This window comes from Rutilus rutilus (genome assembly GCF_951802725.1).
Source record: "Rutilus rutilus genome assembly, chromosome: 20".
Taxonomy (NCBI): domain Eukaryota; kingdom Metazoa; phylum Chordata; class Actinopteri; order Cypriniformes; family Leuciscidae; genus Rutilus; species Rutilus rutilus.
Window position 1 is genome coordinate 830,001 of NC_140225.1, and position 20,000 is coordinate 850,000.

The 20,000-nt window shown below is 38.8% G+C and overlaps 1 protein-coding gene across 1 annotated transcript in view; it reads left to right on the forward strand.

The window, feature by feature from the left end:
* inpp5a (inositol polyphosphate-5-phosphatase A) overlaps window positions 1-20,000 on the forward strand; it is a 170,654-nt gene that overhangs the window by 131,420 nt on the left and 19,234 nt on the right. The window contains 2 exon segments of the mRNA XM_084392318.1: window positions 11,377-11,472; window positions 12,056-12,130. Coding sequence (XP_084248444.1) covers window positions 11,377-11,472; window positions 12,056-12,130 — 171 coding nt within the window.

Genomic DNA, 20,000 nt, shown 5'->3' on the forward strand with positions numbered 1-20,000 from the left:
GCCAGGAGTGTGTTCTGGTGTCAGGAGTGTGTTCTGTCGAGTGTGTTCTAGTGTCAGGAGTGTGTTCTGGTGTCAGGAGTGTGTTCTAGTGTCAGGAGTGTGTTCTAGTGTCAGGAGTGTGTTCTAGTGCCAGGAGTGTGTTCTAGTGTCAGGAGTGTGTTCTAGTGCCAGGAGTGTGTTCTGGTGTCAGGAGTGTGTTCTGTCGAGTGTGTTCTAGTGTCAGGAGTGTGTTCTGGTGTCAGGAGTGTGTTCTGGTGTCAGGAGTGTGTTCTAGTGCCAGGAGTGTGTTCTAGTGTCAGGAGTGTGTTCTAGTGTCAGGAGTGTGTTCTAGTGCCAGGAGTGTGTTCTAGTGTCAGGAGTGTGTTCTAGTGCCAGGAGTGTGTTCTGGTGTCAGGAGTGTGTTCTGTCGAGTGTGTTCTAGTGCCAGGAGTGTGTTCTGGTGTCAGGAGTGTGTTCTAGTGTCAGGAGTGTGTTCTAGTGTCAGGAGTATGTTCTAGTGTCAGGAGTGTGTTCTGGTGTCAGGAGTGTGTTCTAATGTCAGGAGTATGTTCTAGTGTCAGGAGTGTGTTCTAATGTCAGGAGTGTGTTCTAGTGCCAGGAGTGTGTTCTAGTGTCAGGAGTGTGTTCTAGTGCCAGGAGTGTGTTCTGGTGTCAGGAGTGTGTTCTAGTGTCAGGAGTGTGTTCTAATGTCAGGAGTATGTTCTAGTGCCAGGAGTGTGTTCTAGTGTCAGGAGTGTGTTCTAGTGCCAGGAGTGTGTTCTGGTGTCAGGAGTGTGTTCTAGTGTCAGGAGTGTGTTCTAATGTCAGGAGTATGTTCTAGTGCCAGGAGTGTGTTCTAGTGCCAGGAGTGTGTTCTAGTGCCAGGAGTGTGTTCTAGTGTCAGGAGTGTGTTCTAGTGCCAGGAGTGTGTTCTGGTGTCAGGAGTGTGTTCTAGTGTCAGGAGTGTGTTCTAATGTCAGGAGTATGTTCTGGTGTCAGGAGTGTGTTCTAATGTCAGGAGTATGTTCTAGTGCCAGGAGTGTGTTCTAGTGTCAGGAGTGTGTTCTAGTGCCAGGAGTGTGTTCTGGTGTCAGGAGTGTGTTCTAGTGTCAGGAGTGTGTTCTAGTGTCAGGAGTGTGTTCTGGTGTCAGGAGTGTGTTCTGGTGTCAGGAGTGTGTTCTGTCGAGTGTGTTCTGGTGTCAGGAGTGTGTTCTGTCGAGTGTGTTCTAGTGTCAGGAGTGTGTTCTAGTGCCAGGAGTGTGTTCTGGTGTCAGGAGTGTGTTCTAGTGTCAGGAGTGTGTTCTAGTGTCAGGAGTATGTTCTAGTGTCAGGAGTGTGTGCTAGTGTCAGGAGTGTGTTCTAGTGTGAGGAGTGTGTGCTGGTGTCAGGAGTGTGTTCTAGTGTCAGGAGTGTGTTCTAGTGTCAGGAGTATGTTCTAGTGTCAGGAGTGTGTGCTAGTGTCAGGAGTGTGTGCTAGTGTCAGGAGTGTGTTCTAGTGTGAGGAGTGTGTGCTGGTGTCAGGAGTGTGTTCTAGTGTCAGGAGTGTGTGCTAGTGTCAGGAGTGTGTTCTAGTGTGAGGAGTGTGTGCTGGTGTCAGGAGTGTGTTCTAGTGTCAGGAGTGTGTTCTAGTGTCAGGAGTGTGTTCTAGTGTCAGGAGTGTGTTCTGGTGTCAGGAGTGTGTTCTAGTGTCAGGAGTGTGTTCTAGTGTTAGGAGTGTGTTCTGTCGAGTGTATGCTAGTGTCAGGAGTGTGTTCTAGTGTCAGGAGTGTGTTCTGTCGAGTGTGTGCTAGTGTCAGGAGTGTGTTCTAGTGTCAGGAGTGTGTTCTGTCGAGTGTGTGCTAGTGTCAGGAGTGTATACTGTCAGGAGTGTGTTCTAGTGTCAGGAGTGTGTTCTGTCGAGTGTGTGCTAGTGTCAGGAGTGTGTACTGTCAGGAGTGTGTTCTGTCGAGTGTGTTCTAGTGTCACTCACTCGTCTCTGAGATCATACTGCTCTCCGATATTCAGGACAACATTTAAATGGCTCATATTTCTCTATTACTTGATGTCCCCCCCTTTCTTGTTATATGCATTTTTTCAGCAACATTTAGTTTAGTTTACTTTTTATTTTATTTTATATTCATATAATTCTATTTATGTTTGTATTTTTTTGTTTTTATTTTATTTGTATTTTTAGATCTTTTATCATTTTAATTTAATTTAATTATTATAGTTTTCATTTATTCTTTATTTTTATTTCATTTTACCTTTTATATTATTTTATTATCAGTAGTATATATTTACTTTTCATATTTATATTATAATTATTTTTTTAGATTCGTTTATTGAATTTTTTTATTATTGTTTTTATTTATTTTTTATTACATTTTAATTTTTATATATACTTTTTTCATAATATATTTTTTTATTTTTAGCTTTTTATTTTATTTTTTATTCTATTTAACATTTTTGAATGGCTCATATAATCACATTTACACATTACGTTATTTACACACTGCATTATTTGTAGCTTACTTCACGGATGTTTTAAACGGTCATGTCGTGTAGTCGCATCAGGGCTGTTGTTTCACATTCCTCTCATCATTAATCCCATAGAAGCGCCTCTGATCCTCTGGGATGCGGTGTGTGTTGCAGTGTTCTGGATCTGGTGTCAGCGCTGGCATTTGGGCTCTTCTCTCTGACTGACATTAAACACACGCCGGCCCTCGTTCACAAGCTCCTGCCGCTCGCCCATCATATTTAAGAGAGCCATTAAGTGGCACATTGAGGATTCATGACCTCTCGTCTTTAATTCCTCCGGTGATTTATCTGATCCTCGGAGGAAGAGCCGGGCTTTTGTTTTAGAGCCCGATGAAACCAATACGCAGAAACACCAGCATCTGTGTGTGTGCAGAGAGAGAGAGGGAGACAGAGAGAGATAGAGAGACATCTAGAGAGAGAGACATAGAGAGAGAGATAGAGAGACATCTAGAGAGAGAGACATAGAGATAGAGAGACATCTAGAGAGAGAGACATAGAGAGAGAGATAGAGAGACATCTAGAGAGAGAGACATAGAGAGTGAGAGAGAGAGACATAGAGAGAGAGACTCAGTGTGTCTTCCTGAGACGCTCGTCCCTCTTCCCGGGAGTCTTTTGTTCCTGATTTCACGGTATCAGAGCGACAGCATGTTCTCAGCTCGAGTGTGTCAGCTTCATAAAGGCTCACAGCGAGAGGGACGGCCATGGAGAATCGGTCAGAACTCGATGACAAAGCCCACCCAGAAAACCTGTGTGAGTCTCACTCGCCCACAAACACTGCGTTCTTCTTCTGCTCATATTCCACACAATAAACATCAGGAAGGAATGAGAAATTATGTTTTGCATCAGGAAAATGAAGCCTAGTTTAAAAGCACCATTAACATGTAATGAAACTTAAACACATTTTACATTTGACCCCCAAACTCTGAATATCTGCAATGCGAAAACATCAAATTCTCATTACTGTAATGCAATACATAAAAATGTGTGTGTGTGTGTGTGTTTTGCATTATAGATATACAGAGCCTTTTGGAAATATTTATAAAATAAGTCATTTTAGGACCATTATGCTGTTTTTTCATATATCGTCACTGTCGGATATAAACCTTGTATTGTTGTGGTTTCTCTCTTTTAGTAAGTACATTTTATTTATATCGCACATTTAAACATAGCAGGGCTATCCAAAGTGCTGAACAAAGTAAAAACAAATCGAATATAACAGAGAAACAACCAAACAGAACAGACAGAAACAGCATCAGGAGAATCCAGGGAAAATCCCAGGGAATAAAAATAAGTTTTCAATTTAGATTTAAAAATAGCAATTGTGAAATCTCTTCTCAGAGATCTTTGATGCCAGAAATATTAGACTTTATTTTACAACAAAGCCGAGCTTCTTCTGCTGATCATTGCCCAGCTTCACACACACGTACATCCTTTTCCAAAGATGGGACACATCCTAAGGAGAGGGTATTTCTGGGTAAAGTGTACCATGTGACTCACTACAATAGAGTTTCTGCTGCATCAACATTCCCTGCCTTTCTTCAGGCTTCCCAAAGTCAAACACAGAGGAAATTATAGTGTACAAATATATAGCTAAATTACTATATACTAAATCAATGGTATCTCCAAAAACTGTCTGGGCCCGTATTCATAAAGAATCTTAATGCAAAGAGTAGCTCCTAGTGACAAAATTCTAAGAATATTCTTAGAAATGTGGGCGTTTACTCTTAAAATTAAAGAAAAACTCCTAGTAAAGAAAAAAGTAATTCAGAAAGCATCTTAACCCTTAAAAGAGGTCTTAAGGTCAAAATTGTTAGGAGCACGGACAAGGACTTTTAAGAGGCTTAAGAGTTTCTTTAGCAGAGGAGAAAATGGCAGAAAGATGAAGAGGGAGAAGAAATGTGTTGCAGACAATGGATGACAGTGAGTTAATAAGACGCTATAGATTAGATCGTGCAGGGATCATGTTTGTGACTGATCTTTTTAGAGACACGCTAATATCTCTGACACAGCACAGAACTGCCATAGCGCCTGAAATGAAAGTAATCACTACATTACGATATTTGGCAACTGGGAAAATTCCATGTTTGATACATTAAAACCAACATTCAAACCACCACTTAAATAGACATGCCAGCAATCAGTGTAACTGGAAAGAGTGGAACAATTTTTATCATTCTAAGCAATCAAATACCTTATAGGAAATCAACAGCATGGTAAATAAAAAAAGGATTTATATACACATATATAATGTGTGTGTGTGTGTGTGTGTGTGTGTGTGAGAGAACGATCAAATAGGAAAAATTACGCATGTAAGTTCAAAGTGGAGGCTTAGAATAGACCCTATACTTAAAATCACTTTTTTTTTACCAATCACAACCAACCAATCACAGTCTTCAAAAGATTGTGTCATACATAGCAACGGGGTCAACCCCGCCTCCTCACTAAGATAAAAGTTTTTGTATTTTCCTTACTCAGAGTTGCTCTCAGATCGGTCCCGAATCGCTCTTAAGCTAAGACTCCTACATAAAAGTTTTTAAGATAAATTAAGAGTTTTCTGAGAGGATTCTTAGAATCTTTATGAATACGGGCCCAGGAGTTTATCTCCAAAAACTAAAAATATTTAGTATTTTTTAAATAATGAAACACTGTGTTGTCGAAGTTGACATTGTGGCTTTATGTACGGTCAGATATTCATGTGTCGTCATATTACCAACATCACGCTCAGATGGAGTTAAGAGGTTTTTGACCCGCGAATGTCGTAGATTTGTGTATTTGTCCGTCATCAGAATAGCAGTAAGTGCATTTTCATCAATTTACAGCTTATAAAGTTTAATCTAGCTATATGTGCACAGTTTTTACTGTGGCTTGGCCAAAATGTCATGTTATTAAAGATCAAGTGCTTCACACAAGCTATTCTCAAATACATAAAAATATAGTATATATAGTGTGATTAAATAAAACGCTGTACTTGTTCAAATAAGCAGTTCTTTATTGACCCTTGCATTGCAAACAAGCAAAGACTCTCCAGTCTGTGTGCAGCACTTCATTCAGCATAGAGGTGGGCGGAGCTATGAGGTTTGACTGACAGTTTGAGGAGCCAATGGAGTTCCAAGCTTTAGTCACAAGCTGTTTTTAATACGTTTCAATGGTTTATATGTGTGTGTGTGTGTGTGTGTGTGTGTGTGTGTGTGTGTGTGTGTGTGTGTGTGTGTGTGTGTACATATATATATATATATATACAGACCCTTTCCAAAAAATTAGAATATCATGGAAAAGTTTATTTATTTCCATAATTCCATTAAAAACGTTAAACTTCCATAGATTATAGATTCAGGGCCCACAACTTAAACGATTTCAAGTATTTAGTTGTTTATTTGTACATAATTTGGGCTTCCAGCTCATAAAAAAAAAAAAAAACTTTTCCATGATATTCTAATTTTTTGGAAAGGGTCTGTATATATATAAATACAGTATATATATATATGAGATTCACTTTTTCACAGATTCACAGATTTTATTGTTTCATTTAGCAGGCGTTTAAAGCGAAGCCTGAGAGTCTGTGGGTCGCAGTAGCGTCTCATTAATTGTTGCTTGTTGAACTTCATTGATTGTCGGTAATGAACTGCACTCAGACACTCGTTAAAAGCGCTAATCTCTCCATAATTGAGCCGTGGGGTGATTTGAGCCTGAGAGAGAGGAGCGTGTCGGATCTGTAGAGGCTTCCACACGTGTAGTGTATATATTCACCAGGGTTTGACATTCATTTCTTTACTTACCAGCCAATATGGTTACAACCATAAGTTACCGTCCAAAACAAAAATATCAGGAATAAACCAGATTATGAACCAGAATCACTCAGACAGTCAGCTGTCAGTCACTCTTTCCTTCCCCATCACGTATTTTTGTAATAATCATAAATTAGGTTTCATTGATGAAGCGTAAACCATCAACACTCATCCTGTGAAAGTGAAATTAGAAAGTGCATTAACAAGGAAACGGCTTTAATTCTTTTAGCAGTTTCTGTGATATCAACTCCAGATTTGGAACACAACTTGGTTTGACGTATGGCTTTAATTTTATAGTTCGTTGAATTAAAAGCGTTCAGTTTTGTATGTGACTTCTCTTATAAAACAGCATTTATTTTGGTTAGACTTTATTTTGATGGTCAACTAACTCTGTGGATTTCAGGTGCGTCACATGACGATCACGTCAGATTTCATCATTCAGGTTTAACATATTTTACATGATGTAAACCAGCAGGGTCACATGATCAGCAGGGTCACATGATCAGCAGGGTCACATGATCAGCAGGGTCACATGATCAGCAGGGTCACATGATGGTGAGATGTTCGTGCGTTGAGTTCTGGTGGTTTGGTTGAACAGACATTAACCAGTTTGTTGACCATCTGTGCTGCCTGGTTTCAGATCTGCATGAACAGCAGGAGTGTGTGTGTGTGTGTGTGTGTACAGGTGGATGAATGTGTAAAACAATGAATCCTTTAACTCACTTAAACTAGTGAACACACACACCCATTACTAACACAACACTCTCACAATGAAGCATCTGCTCACTCTGCCCTGTCAAGAAGCCTTTTCTTTAGCTATTGTGTTTATGAGTGTGTGTGTGTGTGTGTGTGTGAGAGAGAGAGAGAGAGAGAGAGAGAGAGAGTGTGTGTGTGTGTGTGTGTGTGAGAGAGAGAGAGTGTGTGTGAGAGAGAGGGTGTGTGTGTGTGTGTGTATCTCTTGGTGTGTTTCTCTGGGTGTGTATCTGTGTGTGTGTGTGTGTGTGTGTGTGTGTGTGTGTCTCTGGTGGTGTGGGGGTGTCTCTCTTGGTGTGTGTGTGTGTGTGTGTGTGTGTGTGTGTGTGTGTGTGTGTGTGTGTGTGTGTGTCTCTGGGTGTGTGTGAGAGTGTGTGTGTGTTTCTCTGGGTGAGTGTGAGAGTGTGTGTTTCTCTGGGTATGGGTGTGTGTATCTCTTGGTGTGTTTCTGTGAGTGTGTATGTGTATCTCTGTGTGTGTGTGTGTGTGTGTGTGTGTGTGTGTGTGTGTGTGTGTGTGTGTGTGTGTGTCTCTGGGTGTGTCTAACCCCCCAGTGCTGGAAGGTCATCCGGGTCAAAGTGATGAATTTTTATGGGCCTGTTCCTTGTGTTTCAGGCCTGTTCTTTTCTCCTCGCGCTGGACTGACTCTCAAAGACTTCCAGGCCGGCCAATTTGTCCTGCCGGGCTCTAGAGAATGGCCCATTTGAGTGGTTAAATACCAGAGGGGGAACACACACACACACACACACACACACACAATGATTTGTGGCCCGTCCATTATGTGTGTGGAGAACGAGGTATTGGAGAGCGCAGTGACACCCTTGTTCCTGCTGCCCATTGTTTTAGACAGATTTCCCAGATGTTCTGATGGCCAAGATAAATAGGCGTCTTTATGCGCTCTCTCCCACACATCTTTATCTGCCCTCGTCTCTTTCAGCGCACGGACCCCCTACACTGCTGCACACTGGGCTCCGGCGCCGGGGCTGATGGGAAGGCATGCGCGTGAGATTTTCTGGGAACGTTAAAGGGATAGTTCACTCAAAAATGAAAATTAGCCCATGATTTACTCACCCTGAAGCCATACTAGGTGTATATGACATTCTTCTTTCAGACGAATACGATCAGAGTTATATTAAAAAATGTCCTGGCTCTTCCAAGCTTTATAATGGCAGTGAATGGGCACCATTTTTTTAAAGTCCATTCAAGTGCATCTATCCATCGTAAAAGTGCATCTATCCATGATAAAAGTGCATCTATCCATCATAAAAGTGCATCTGTTCATCATAAAAGTGCATCTATCCATCGTAAAAGTGCATATATCCATGATAAAAGTGCATCTTTCCATCATAAAAGTGCATCTGTTCATCGTAAAAGTGCATATATCCATGATAAAAGTGCATATATTTAAAAAGTGCTTCTATCCATATGGATGGATGGATAGAGATGGATGGATAGAGATGCATAGATAGATAGATAGATAGATAGATAGATAGATAGATAGATAGATTGATTGATAGACATAGACAGATTGATAGACATAGATTGATAGACATGGATGGATAGATGGATAGATAGATAGATAGATAGATTGATAGACATAGACATGATAGACATAGACAGATTGATAGACATAGACAGATTGATAGACATAGACAGATTGATAGACATGGATGGATAGATGGATAGATAGATAGATACATAGATAGAGAGACATAGATGGATAGAAACACCTCAAGGTGATGTGTGTGTAAACATGGTTTTCATTCTCACTCTCCAGTCTCCCTCGTTTCTCTTGGTTCTTCTGTCTGTTCTCCTCCTCAGTGGCTGTAATAGCAGAGCTGCAGAATTACGGGATAAAATCAATAGTGTCAGGATTGAGTGATCAGGGAAAGTTTTAGTGCTTCATCAACACACTGCTGCGGTTTAAAGCCCGGCTCACTTTACCCCGCTCCGGATTAATCTCTTATGTCACGGCATTGGCCCGAACACCCGGGGCTTGTTGGAGTATGGAGGAACTTTTGTGCCTCATTTTTCTGACCATGTGACATTCACTGACTAGATGTTGAGCTTAAAGCTTGACCTCTGCTGCTCTTCGGCACGAAATAATTAACTTTTTATTGTTTTATTTTTTTTACTTCATTAGAATGGTACGAAACTTGTTAAAGGTTTTGGCACTTGCTATATGAACACAAAAGAAAATCATGGACATGATTCGAACAGGTTAAATGGTCCTGTAAAAAATAGTCACACTTGAGTTCCTCGCGCATTGACGAGTGATGCATTGGACGCATTGGAAATGAATGTGAGAGTTTCCTCTAGTGGAAGCGTCTGGTACTGCAGCCGAACAACATCTCACTGAAAGATCATTTTTTGAGATATCAAGCTCAACTTTGGAACACAACTTGTTTAGATTTATGGCTTTGATTTTTCTCACAGTTTTAGAGTAAAAGGGTTTTGAAAATATATATTTCTTATGAACATTTAAAATAGTATTTTTCATAACAATAAACATCATTCTGAAAAAACTTTGTTCACTTTTTTCACTTCATTAATAATTTGCCATGTGTTGTATTTGAAAAGAGTTTCAAACCACAGTATAAGTTGGAAATTAAATTTTCAGGTCTATGCTCAAAACGTGAATAAATGTATTATAAATACAGCGTAAATATAATTTAGTACCATAAAATCCACAAAAAATACAAAATATTAAATAAAAAACATTATCAGACTAAAATATAGTACATTAATTTCATTGAAATAAAAAAAAAAAGAATAATTTTGGTCATATTTGACCGATGCGCGAAGAGTGTTTTGGAAATCTCTAGAAATAATGCATCGGTTTACGGTGTATAAATGTCGTTTCCTTTGCTCTTCATTCCTTCACTGACTCGCTCTGTGTTTATCGTCTCCTCCTCGAGTATCAGATGAATGTTAATATCATTTGAGACGAGGTCAGTGCGAGTGCACTCAGACGTCATGTGACCCGCCGTGTCCAATCACAGGGCCAGCGTGAGTGCACTCAGACGTCATGTGACCCGCCGTGTCCAATCACAGGCCAGCGTGAGACCGCCTCTGCACCTGGTGTGTAATCAGGATCACAGGGTTTAATTAATGATGAGTTTTAATAAAGTGCAGCAGCAGGACACATGATGAGATCAGTTATTGTCACTGGGCACACACTCTTGGTCTTTGATTGATTACAGTATTGATTATATTGGAAACGGAAGTGTTGATTTGTAAATGGTTTTCGCCTTCTGTTGTGAAGCTATAACACGCTTGCTTTAATACATTGTCAAATTGTGGTATTACCATGTTTTTGGACAGTTTGTATACAGTGTAAAACATCTGATTAAGATAATAAATCAGTACCATGGTATAGAAGAACCATACCATCACTGTACCATAGTACCACTCCACTGATCTGATTTTATACATATGAATATTATATATATGTATATATGGGTGTGTGTGTGTGTGTGTGTGTGTATATATATATATATATATAAATCAGATCAGTGGAGTGGTACTCTAAACTGTATAATGGATTGTTGTCTCTTTCTGCAGACAAAATATTCAATGTTTATGTATTTAATAATTACTCATATAATGCATTCAGTGGGTCAGTATCACAAAATAACCCCTCTGCTTCAGGCCTTAAATCCATCTGAATATGGATTCAGGGCCGTTTCAGGGTCTGAGTTTTCAAGCGCTTGTTTTTCTTTCTCCATTTTGGTAATTCGGCAGTTTTAGGAAAAATCAAAAGCGAATGAAATGCGAGATTTGTGGCGGTGCGACTCAAGATCTCAGTGTCTTCTGAGGTGTTTTTCTGGGTCTATTCACCACAAAATCAGCTTAATGAGAGCAAAGCGCATTAGCCCGGGGGTCCGAGAGCCCAAACCACTGAAAGATGGAGCGATTTGTTGGCTCTTTAGAGAGAGGCTTAAGATCTGTTTGTTCTGATCCGTCGTGCTTCTCTTCTCCAAGCGCCTGGTTTGTGACATTTCCCTCCGAAGGGGCTTTTCCTGCCGGTTTTATTGGCTTGACCTGATTAGCTAATCTGTGCTTTGAATTTCAATGTGTTCTCGGCACTGGGAACTGCCACATCAAGGATTACCTCATTCAACTGTCCTCAAACACAGATGGCCCAATGTTTAACTAATTGTTAAAAGAGTCGACAAAAGGGAATTTAACCGTGCACACAGTCTTTAAGGCCAATACATAGAGAAAGAAATGAAGAGAGATGCTCCTTTTACTTGTGTTGCTCCTCAGACGTGTTGTTTATGGTTGTTTATGTTGGCAGATATTGTGATTATTAATATCTGGTGTCTTCTCCTCTTCTCAGAGTCTTTGCTCGACCGCCACCATGCAGACGGTGAGATCCGCTGACACTAATGAAGTGCAGAAACTGATCTTCAGAGAGTCCGACAACGACCACAAGGTGAAGCGCTGCTTCTCAGATCACTGACTGAAACTCTCTAATCAAACACTCAGAGCCATCAGAGACATCTGTTCAACTGAGACATTAGAGGGAGGAAACTACAGAGAGATGAGAGAGAGAGAGAGAGAGAGAGAGAGAGATGGATGGATAGATAGATAGATAGATGATAGATAGATGATAGATGGATGGATGGATAGATAGATAGATAGATAGATAGATAGATAGATAGATAGATAGATAGATAGATAGATAGATAGATAGATAGATAGATAGATAGATAGATAGATAGATAGATTATTATCAATGTTGAAAACATTTCATATTTTTGAGGAAATTGATACATTTTATTTTTCAGGATTCTTTGAATAGAAAGTTGAAAAGAACAGCATTTATTTGAAACAGAATCTTTTTGTAACATTATTATATTAATGTATTTACTGTCACTTTTGATCAATTTAATGTGTCCTTACTGAATAAAAGTATGAATTCTTAAAGACTTTACCAGTGACACACACTTCAGTTGTAATATTAGATGATGTTCAGATTAATATTGACTGTGTATGTGTGTGTGTGTGTGTCTCAGGTCCTCCTACAGCTGGAGAAGAAGTTATTTCACTACATTAACCAGGATGTTTTCCGGGAAAACAATGGAACGCAGGTTTGTGTCGAGCTCTTGATGTCATTTGGGTTTCTTTTATAAAAGCATGAATGTTTGATTGTGTGTTCCTCAAAGAGCCGTTTGACTGAGTTTAAGATGATTATATGAACACTGGATGTGATGGTAGATACAGACGTTACAGATATTACAGACGTGTTACAGACACATTACAGACGTTTTACAGACCTTACAGACATTACAGACGTTACAGACGTCTTACAGACGTTACAGATGTGTTACAGACACGTTACAGACGTGTTACAGACGTGTTACAGGCGTTGCGTGTTCAGACGCGTTACAGACGTTACAGACACGCGTTACATACGTCACAGATGTGTTACAGACACGTTACAGACGTTTTACAGACCTTACAGACATTACAGATGCGTTTCAGACATGTTACAGACACGTTACAGACGTTTTATAGACCTTACAGACGTGTTACAGACCTTACAGACGTTTTACAGACACATTACAGACGTGTTACAGGTGTTACAGACACGTTACAGACGTGACAGATGTGTTACAGACGTGACGTGTTACAGACACGTTACAGACGTGACAGATGTGTTACAGACGTGACGTGTTACAGACACGTGACAGATGTGTTACAGACGTGACGTGTTACAGACACGTTACAGACGTGACAGATGTGTTACAGACGTGACGTGTTACAGACGTGACGTGTTACAGACACGTTACAGACGTGACAGATGTGTTACAGACGTGACGTGTTACAGACACGTTACAGACGTGACGTGTTACAGACACGTGACAGACGTGTTACAGACACGTGACAGACGTGTTACAGACACGTGACAGACGTGTTACAGACGTGTTACAGACACGCGTTACATACATTACAGATGTGTTGCAGGTGTTACAGACGTGTTACAGACACGTTACAGACGTGTTACAGGCTTTGCGTGTTCAGACGTGTTACAGACGTTACAGACACACACATTACAGATGTGTTACAGACACGTTACAGATGTTATGATCTTCCCTCATTAAGAGATCTGACCTCAAAATATGAGCATCTGTGACATAATTCAAATAATAATATTGCATTCCTTTCCATTTAGCATTTTAAATTAGTGATTATTTCCTAAAAAAAATAATTATGTTGATGTGGGTCTCGGATCAAACTCTAACACAACTACTATTTATTCACTATAACAGTCACGAGCAGAAGAAACAGAAGCACGCTTGAGGCGCTTAAAAACATCTTTACATGCTCAGACCTCATTAGGGTCGCTCACACCGAACACACTTATGCATTTTGTTTTAGTAAAGCTGTAATAATAATACTCTAAATCAACAACCTTTGAACTTTCAGCGTGTGTGTGAGGGAGTGTGTGTGAGAGTGTGTGTGTGTATGAATGTCTGTTTGCGTGTGTGTGTGTTTTTTGTATGTGTGCGAGTGTGTGTTTATGAATCAAATCAAATCAAAATTTATTTATATAGCACAATTCATACATCGAAGCAATTCAATGTGCTGTACAAAGAAAAATAATAAAGAAACAAATAAAAACATCATAATAATAGTACAAGATACACAGACACAAGAAAGAATAAAAAATGTAAAAGATGGAATAAAAACGCATAAGAAACTGTAAGGCCGAACAGTATAGCTAGGTTTAAGAGCTCAATCGTAAGCACGTGAAAAAATTTAATTTTTCTTTTAAAAATCAACACATTTGGGGCGCATCTAACATCTTCTGGTAGTTTGTTCCAGTCGTGTACAGCAGAGACGCTAAACGCAGCTTCTCCATGTTCTGTTCTAACTCTTTGCTCCACTAGCTGACCTGAGTTCATTGATCTAAGAGTCCTGCTTGGTTTATATTTTTCAAACATTTCCGAAATGTACTCAGGTCCTAAGCAATTCAGCGCTTTATAAACTAAAAGCATTACTTTAAAAACTATTCTATAGCTGATTGGGAGCCAATGTAAAGTTGTAAGAACCGGAGTGATGTGCTCTATTTTCTTAGTCCCGGTTAATAATCTAGCAGCAGCATTCTGAATGAGCTGGAGCTGCTTTAAAGTGTTTTTCGGAAGTCCGGTTAATAGGCCATTACAGTACTCAACCCTACTTGAAATAAAAGCATGGATGAGTTTCTCTAGGTCTTTTTGAGGCACCAAGCCTTTGATTCTAGAAATATTTTTCAAATGATAGAATGCTGTTTTGGTGACCGCTCTGATATGGCTTGTTAAATGTCAAATCTGAATCTATTATAACACCAAGATTACGCACTTGATCCCTGGTTTTAAAGGCCCGAGAATCAAATTCTTTAATAATACTTGTTCTTTTGTTTTTGTTGCCAAACACAATAACCTCAGTTTTATCTTGGTTTAGTTGTAAAAAATGTAGATTCATCCAGATTTTTATTTGGTCTATACAGTGGCACAAAGAATCTATTGAACTGTTATCATCTGAATTAAGAGCCATATATATTTGAGTGTCATCTGCGTAACTATGGTAATTAATGTTATTGTTATGTAGGATCTGGCCTAAAGGTAACATATAGAGATTAAACAGAAGCGGTCCAAGAACTGATCCCTGAATGTGTGTGAGTGTATTTTTGTATGTGTATGAGTGTGTGAATATGTGTATGTGTGTGAAAGTGAATGTGTGTGTGTTTGAGTGTGTGTGTATGAATGTGTGTATGTGTGTGTGTGTATATATGAGAGAGTGTGTGTGTGTGTGTGTGTGTGTGTGTGTGTGTGTGTCTGTGTGTGTGTGTGTGATGGATGCTGTGATGGCACAGAGAGATAATCTGATGGTCATGCTCTACTTAAACACCATCTTATGATCCTGGAAAACAAACTGGCCTCCAGAACGACGGATGTCCCTGTTCTCCCAGAATCCTTCATCAAACACTGGACTTGTACCGGCTTGACAGAAATTTAATTCGAGGCAGCTCTCGAAAATAATTATTGTATTTTGAAAGGAGTAATCATTGGTCAGGACATGATTGAATACGTCCATGCCTATTGACTTTTGCGATGATTAATAGGTTTGTTTAGTCGATAGAGCCATCGAAATTGTATAATTAATTATCCGTGTGGCTGTCAGGCGCTGAGGATGGAGCGCTCTGATGAGGATTTGGGAAGATTAAATTTCTGCTGGGCCGTTGCGTCGAGGGGCTGCGTGTGTGTGTGTGTGTGTGTGTGTGTGTGTGTGTGTGTCTGTGCTGAATGAATGAAGGAAGCCCACTAACTCTCATTGATTTTCCTTCAGTGTCTCTTTATTGAAACTTTATCAGGTGGATCCGAGGGAATCCGGAACGAGTGATGAACTTTTCCGTCTCTCCTCCTCATGCGAACACACACCGCTACATCGCTCAAACTGCAGTTTTTAAGAGTCCGAATAAATAAATAAATAACAGGAGCCTCTCATCCGTCCCGCGCCATATTTCTCCTGTCATCCGCGCAGAAGCCGTAGCATCGCTAATCAAACCGGCACCGCGTGCGTCGAGAATCTCACAGAGACGATCATATCGGGCCAGTTTCAGTGCTTTTATTCACGCTGAAAAACACTGGGTTAAAAATAACCCAATTTGGGTGGTTTTCAACCCAAGGGCTGGGTAAATATAGGACAGAACACACGTTGGGTTAATTTTACCCAGAAAATTGGCTTGTTTATTTAACCCAGCATAATGTTGTTGTTTTTTTTTACTTCAAACATGAATTAATGTTTTACGGATTAACTTAAAACTTTAAAAAAAAAATACTCCACACAATCACTGGTTTGCATGATAATTCAGTTTCTGTGTTTTTATCAGCCTGATTACCGTGATATTGTGATCAAATCATCATCTGTGCTCGTTGTTTCCAAAAACAGGTTTCAGAAATGACAATCTGCACATTCTCTACATTATCATACGGTAGTTTGTAGATTGATCAGTGTTTAAATGCTGGGTTTTCTTTCTTTTTAAAGACAGATTCATATTGATTATTGGCCATAACACAACATATTTCAGTGGATGACTAGTCTAAACACTAATCCTGTTGTTGGTTCATGTTAGTTCACAGTGCATTAACTAATGTTAACAAATACAACCGTTGATTTTAATAACGTATTAGTAAATGTTGAAATGAATATTAACTAAGATTAATAAATGCTGAAGAAGTATTGTTCATTCTTAGTTTAACTAAGGTAGTTAACTACTGTTAACTAATAAACCTTAAAGTGTTACCAAAAATACTAAAGAAAGAAAAAAGACGAATTATAAATCCGGTGCATTGTTGGAAATTTCCTGACATTTGAGCTCCAAAATTACTATGAGTTAAACAAACATGCTGTAATATTTCATTAGCTTTAACTTTTGAACATTGAGGTATAAAGTTGATCAGGTGTGTGTGAATGTGTGTGTGTTTTGAGTGTGTGTGAGTGCGTATGAGTGTGTGTGTGTGTGTATGTCTACTGGTATATACTGAAAATAATGTTTGTCATAAATACAGTGGAAATATGGCTGCTGCAATGAAAGTAAAGTGTGTGGTGTAAAACTCAAATTAAATGACCTCTCACCCGGCTCTTATTGATGGTCTTTAATGGCATCAGCTGTTGTCAGGGCTCTTATTTGACGATACATAAATCAACGCACAATTATGGCAGGATCCGGTGAACTGGACGTCCCACACGAGTCTCTCGCGGTGACTCTGCTTTCGGTCCATCAGCGAGAACTGATTTAAGATGCCGTGTGTTTATTGGACTGAGATCGTGATTTCCAGCCAGACGCTTGGAGGAGTTTTTTTATTTTATTTATATGTGGTGTTCGACTGTGAGCTCGAGGATGTTGGTCTCCTTCACACACACACACTGTCAAGGTCATTGGCGCTGACGGATCGTGAGCTCTAGATACGCTGGAGTGAGACGGGTTTACTGTGACCCAGCAGAGCAGCAAATCATTCGGCTTAATTGACCCGCATCAAATGTAGTGTGAAATTTCAGCGTGCGGGTCTCTAGCGGCTCAATGAGTTACTGAACATTTACAACAACACATGCACATCAACAACACATTCACATCAACACATGCACATCAATAACACATTCATATGCACAAAATCACATTTACATCAACAGATGCACAATATCACATGCACAATATCACATTCACAATATCACATTTATATCAACACATGCACAATATCACATTTATATAAACACGTGCACAATATCACATTTATATCAACTCGTGCACAATATCACATTTATATAAACACGTGCACAATATCACATTTATATCAACTCGTGCACTGTGCACAATATCACATTTATATCAACTTGTGCACAATATCACATTTATATAAACACGTGCACAATATCACATTTATATAAACACGTGCACAATATCACATTTATATCAACTCGTGCACTGTGCACAATATCACATTTATATCAACTTGTGCACAATATCACATTTATATAAACACGTGCACAATATCACATTTATATAAACACGTGCACAATATCACATTTATATCAACTCGTGCACCGTGCACAATATCACATTTATATCAACTTGTGCACAATATCACATTTATATCAACTCGTGCACAATATCACATTTATATCAACACGTGCACAATATCACATTTATATCAACACGTGCACAATATCACATTTATATCAACTCGTGCACAATATCACATTTATATCAACTCGTGCACAATATCACATTTATATCAACTCGTGCACAATATCACATTTATATCAACTCGTGCACAATATCACATTTATATCAACTCGTGCACAATATCACATTTATATCAACTCGTGCACAATATCACATTTATATCAACACGTGCACAATATCACATTTATATCAACACGTGCACAATATCACATTTATATCAACTCGTGCACAATATCACATTTATATCAACTCGTGCACAATATCACATTTATATCAACTCGTGCACAATATCACATTTATATCAACTCGTGCACAATATCACATTTATATCAACACGTGCACAATATCACATTTATATCAACTCGTGCACAATATCACATTTATATCAACTCGTGCACAATATCACATTTATATCAACTCGTGCACAATATCACATTTATATCAACTCGTGCACAATATCACATTTATATCAACTCGTGCACAATATCACATTTATATCAACTCGTGCACAATATCACATTTATATCAACTCGTGCACAATATCACATTTATATCAACTCGTGCACAATATCACATTTATATCAACACGTGCACAATATCACATTTATTTCAACTCATGCACAATTTCACATTTATATCAACACATGCACAATATCACATGCACAATTTCACATTTATATCAACACATGCACAATATCACATGCACAATTTCACATTTACATCAACACATGCACAATATCACATGCACATCAACAATACATTCATATGCACAAAATCACGTTTACATCAACATGCACAATATCACATGCACAATATCACATTCACAATATCACATCTATATCAACTCATGCACAATATATCACATGCACAATATCACATGCACAATATAACACTTATTTCTTGAATGTGGTTTAAATTATGAAATATCTTAATTAAATATACCTTGCATCATAGCTGTTGATAACAAAAATGCCTGTGTATCAGTGTGGGTATAGCAAAAATTGTATGTGACAATGGAAGTACAACTTGTGTGTTTGTGTGTGTAAAGTGATGAATGTTGTTCATATGCCCTCCTGAACTGCAGGCGCCGCTGAACACCTCACTGCACGCTCAAATAATGACACACACACTCACATACACACACGTTTATCTAAAGAAGAACATGTTAAAGTGAATTATAATAACTTCTGACTGACTCAAAAACCATATGAATTAGTTTGTATCTTTGAGAACATCAGCAAAAGGAGGTTTTGTCACATTAAACTCTCTTCTGGAGGCAGTTTTATGCACAAAATCAACTGTGTGTGTGTGTGTGTGTGTGTGTGTGATTATTTGATCTATAAATAAACTCCCTTTGATGTGTGCAGTGTTTGTGTTTATGTGTGACTTAATTAGTTAGTGATGATAGTTGTCTGTCACACACACACACACACACACACACACACACACACACACACACACACACACACACACACACACGCACACACACACATACAGTGAAGGTGTCATGTACACCTGTTGATTATTCTTCTCATAATTAATGTGTACACATCCAGGCTAATTATTCTGCAGTGTTTGATTAATGACTTTAGAGTCTCAGTGTCTCAGACAGAGAGGACAGCTGGGAAATGATTGATGAACACACACGGTGCACGACACGGAAGCTGTCATACGTGTGCATGCAACACACACACACAGACACACACACACAGACACACACAGAGGGAGTCGAGATCAAATGCTGCACTTCTCTGGCTTAATCAAATTGTTGTATATATGTGAATGACCTGTGTTGTGATTGGCCCTGTGTGTGTGTGTGTGTGTTCATCAGGACAGGATGTTGCTGAATACTGAATCAGTGTTGATATGTAAATGTGGGCGGACATATGTTAATGAGTTCATCGTTTTGATGTCAGTGAAAAAGTCTACCACAGTGACCATCAGTAATATATATGTGTGTGTGTGTGTGTGTTAAAACACTGTGGTATCAAATTTTCACTCATGTTCTAATTTGTTACACTGTTTATTTAAATTTAAGTTATGTTATTATATTTTCTTCTATTATTTTGATGTTTTATTATTATTCTATGTATTCAAAGAGTTGGCAATATTGTATTATTTACAGTCATGCCAATAAAGCAATTTTGAATTGAATTGAATTGAATTGAAAAAGATGAACTCTATTGTGTGTATATTATATATTTACCTTGACTGTCTTTCTGTTTTTGTGT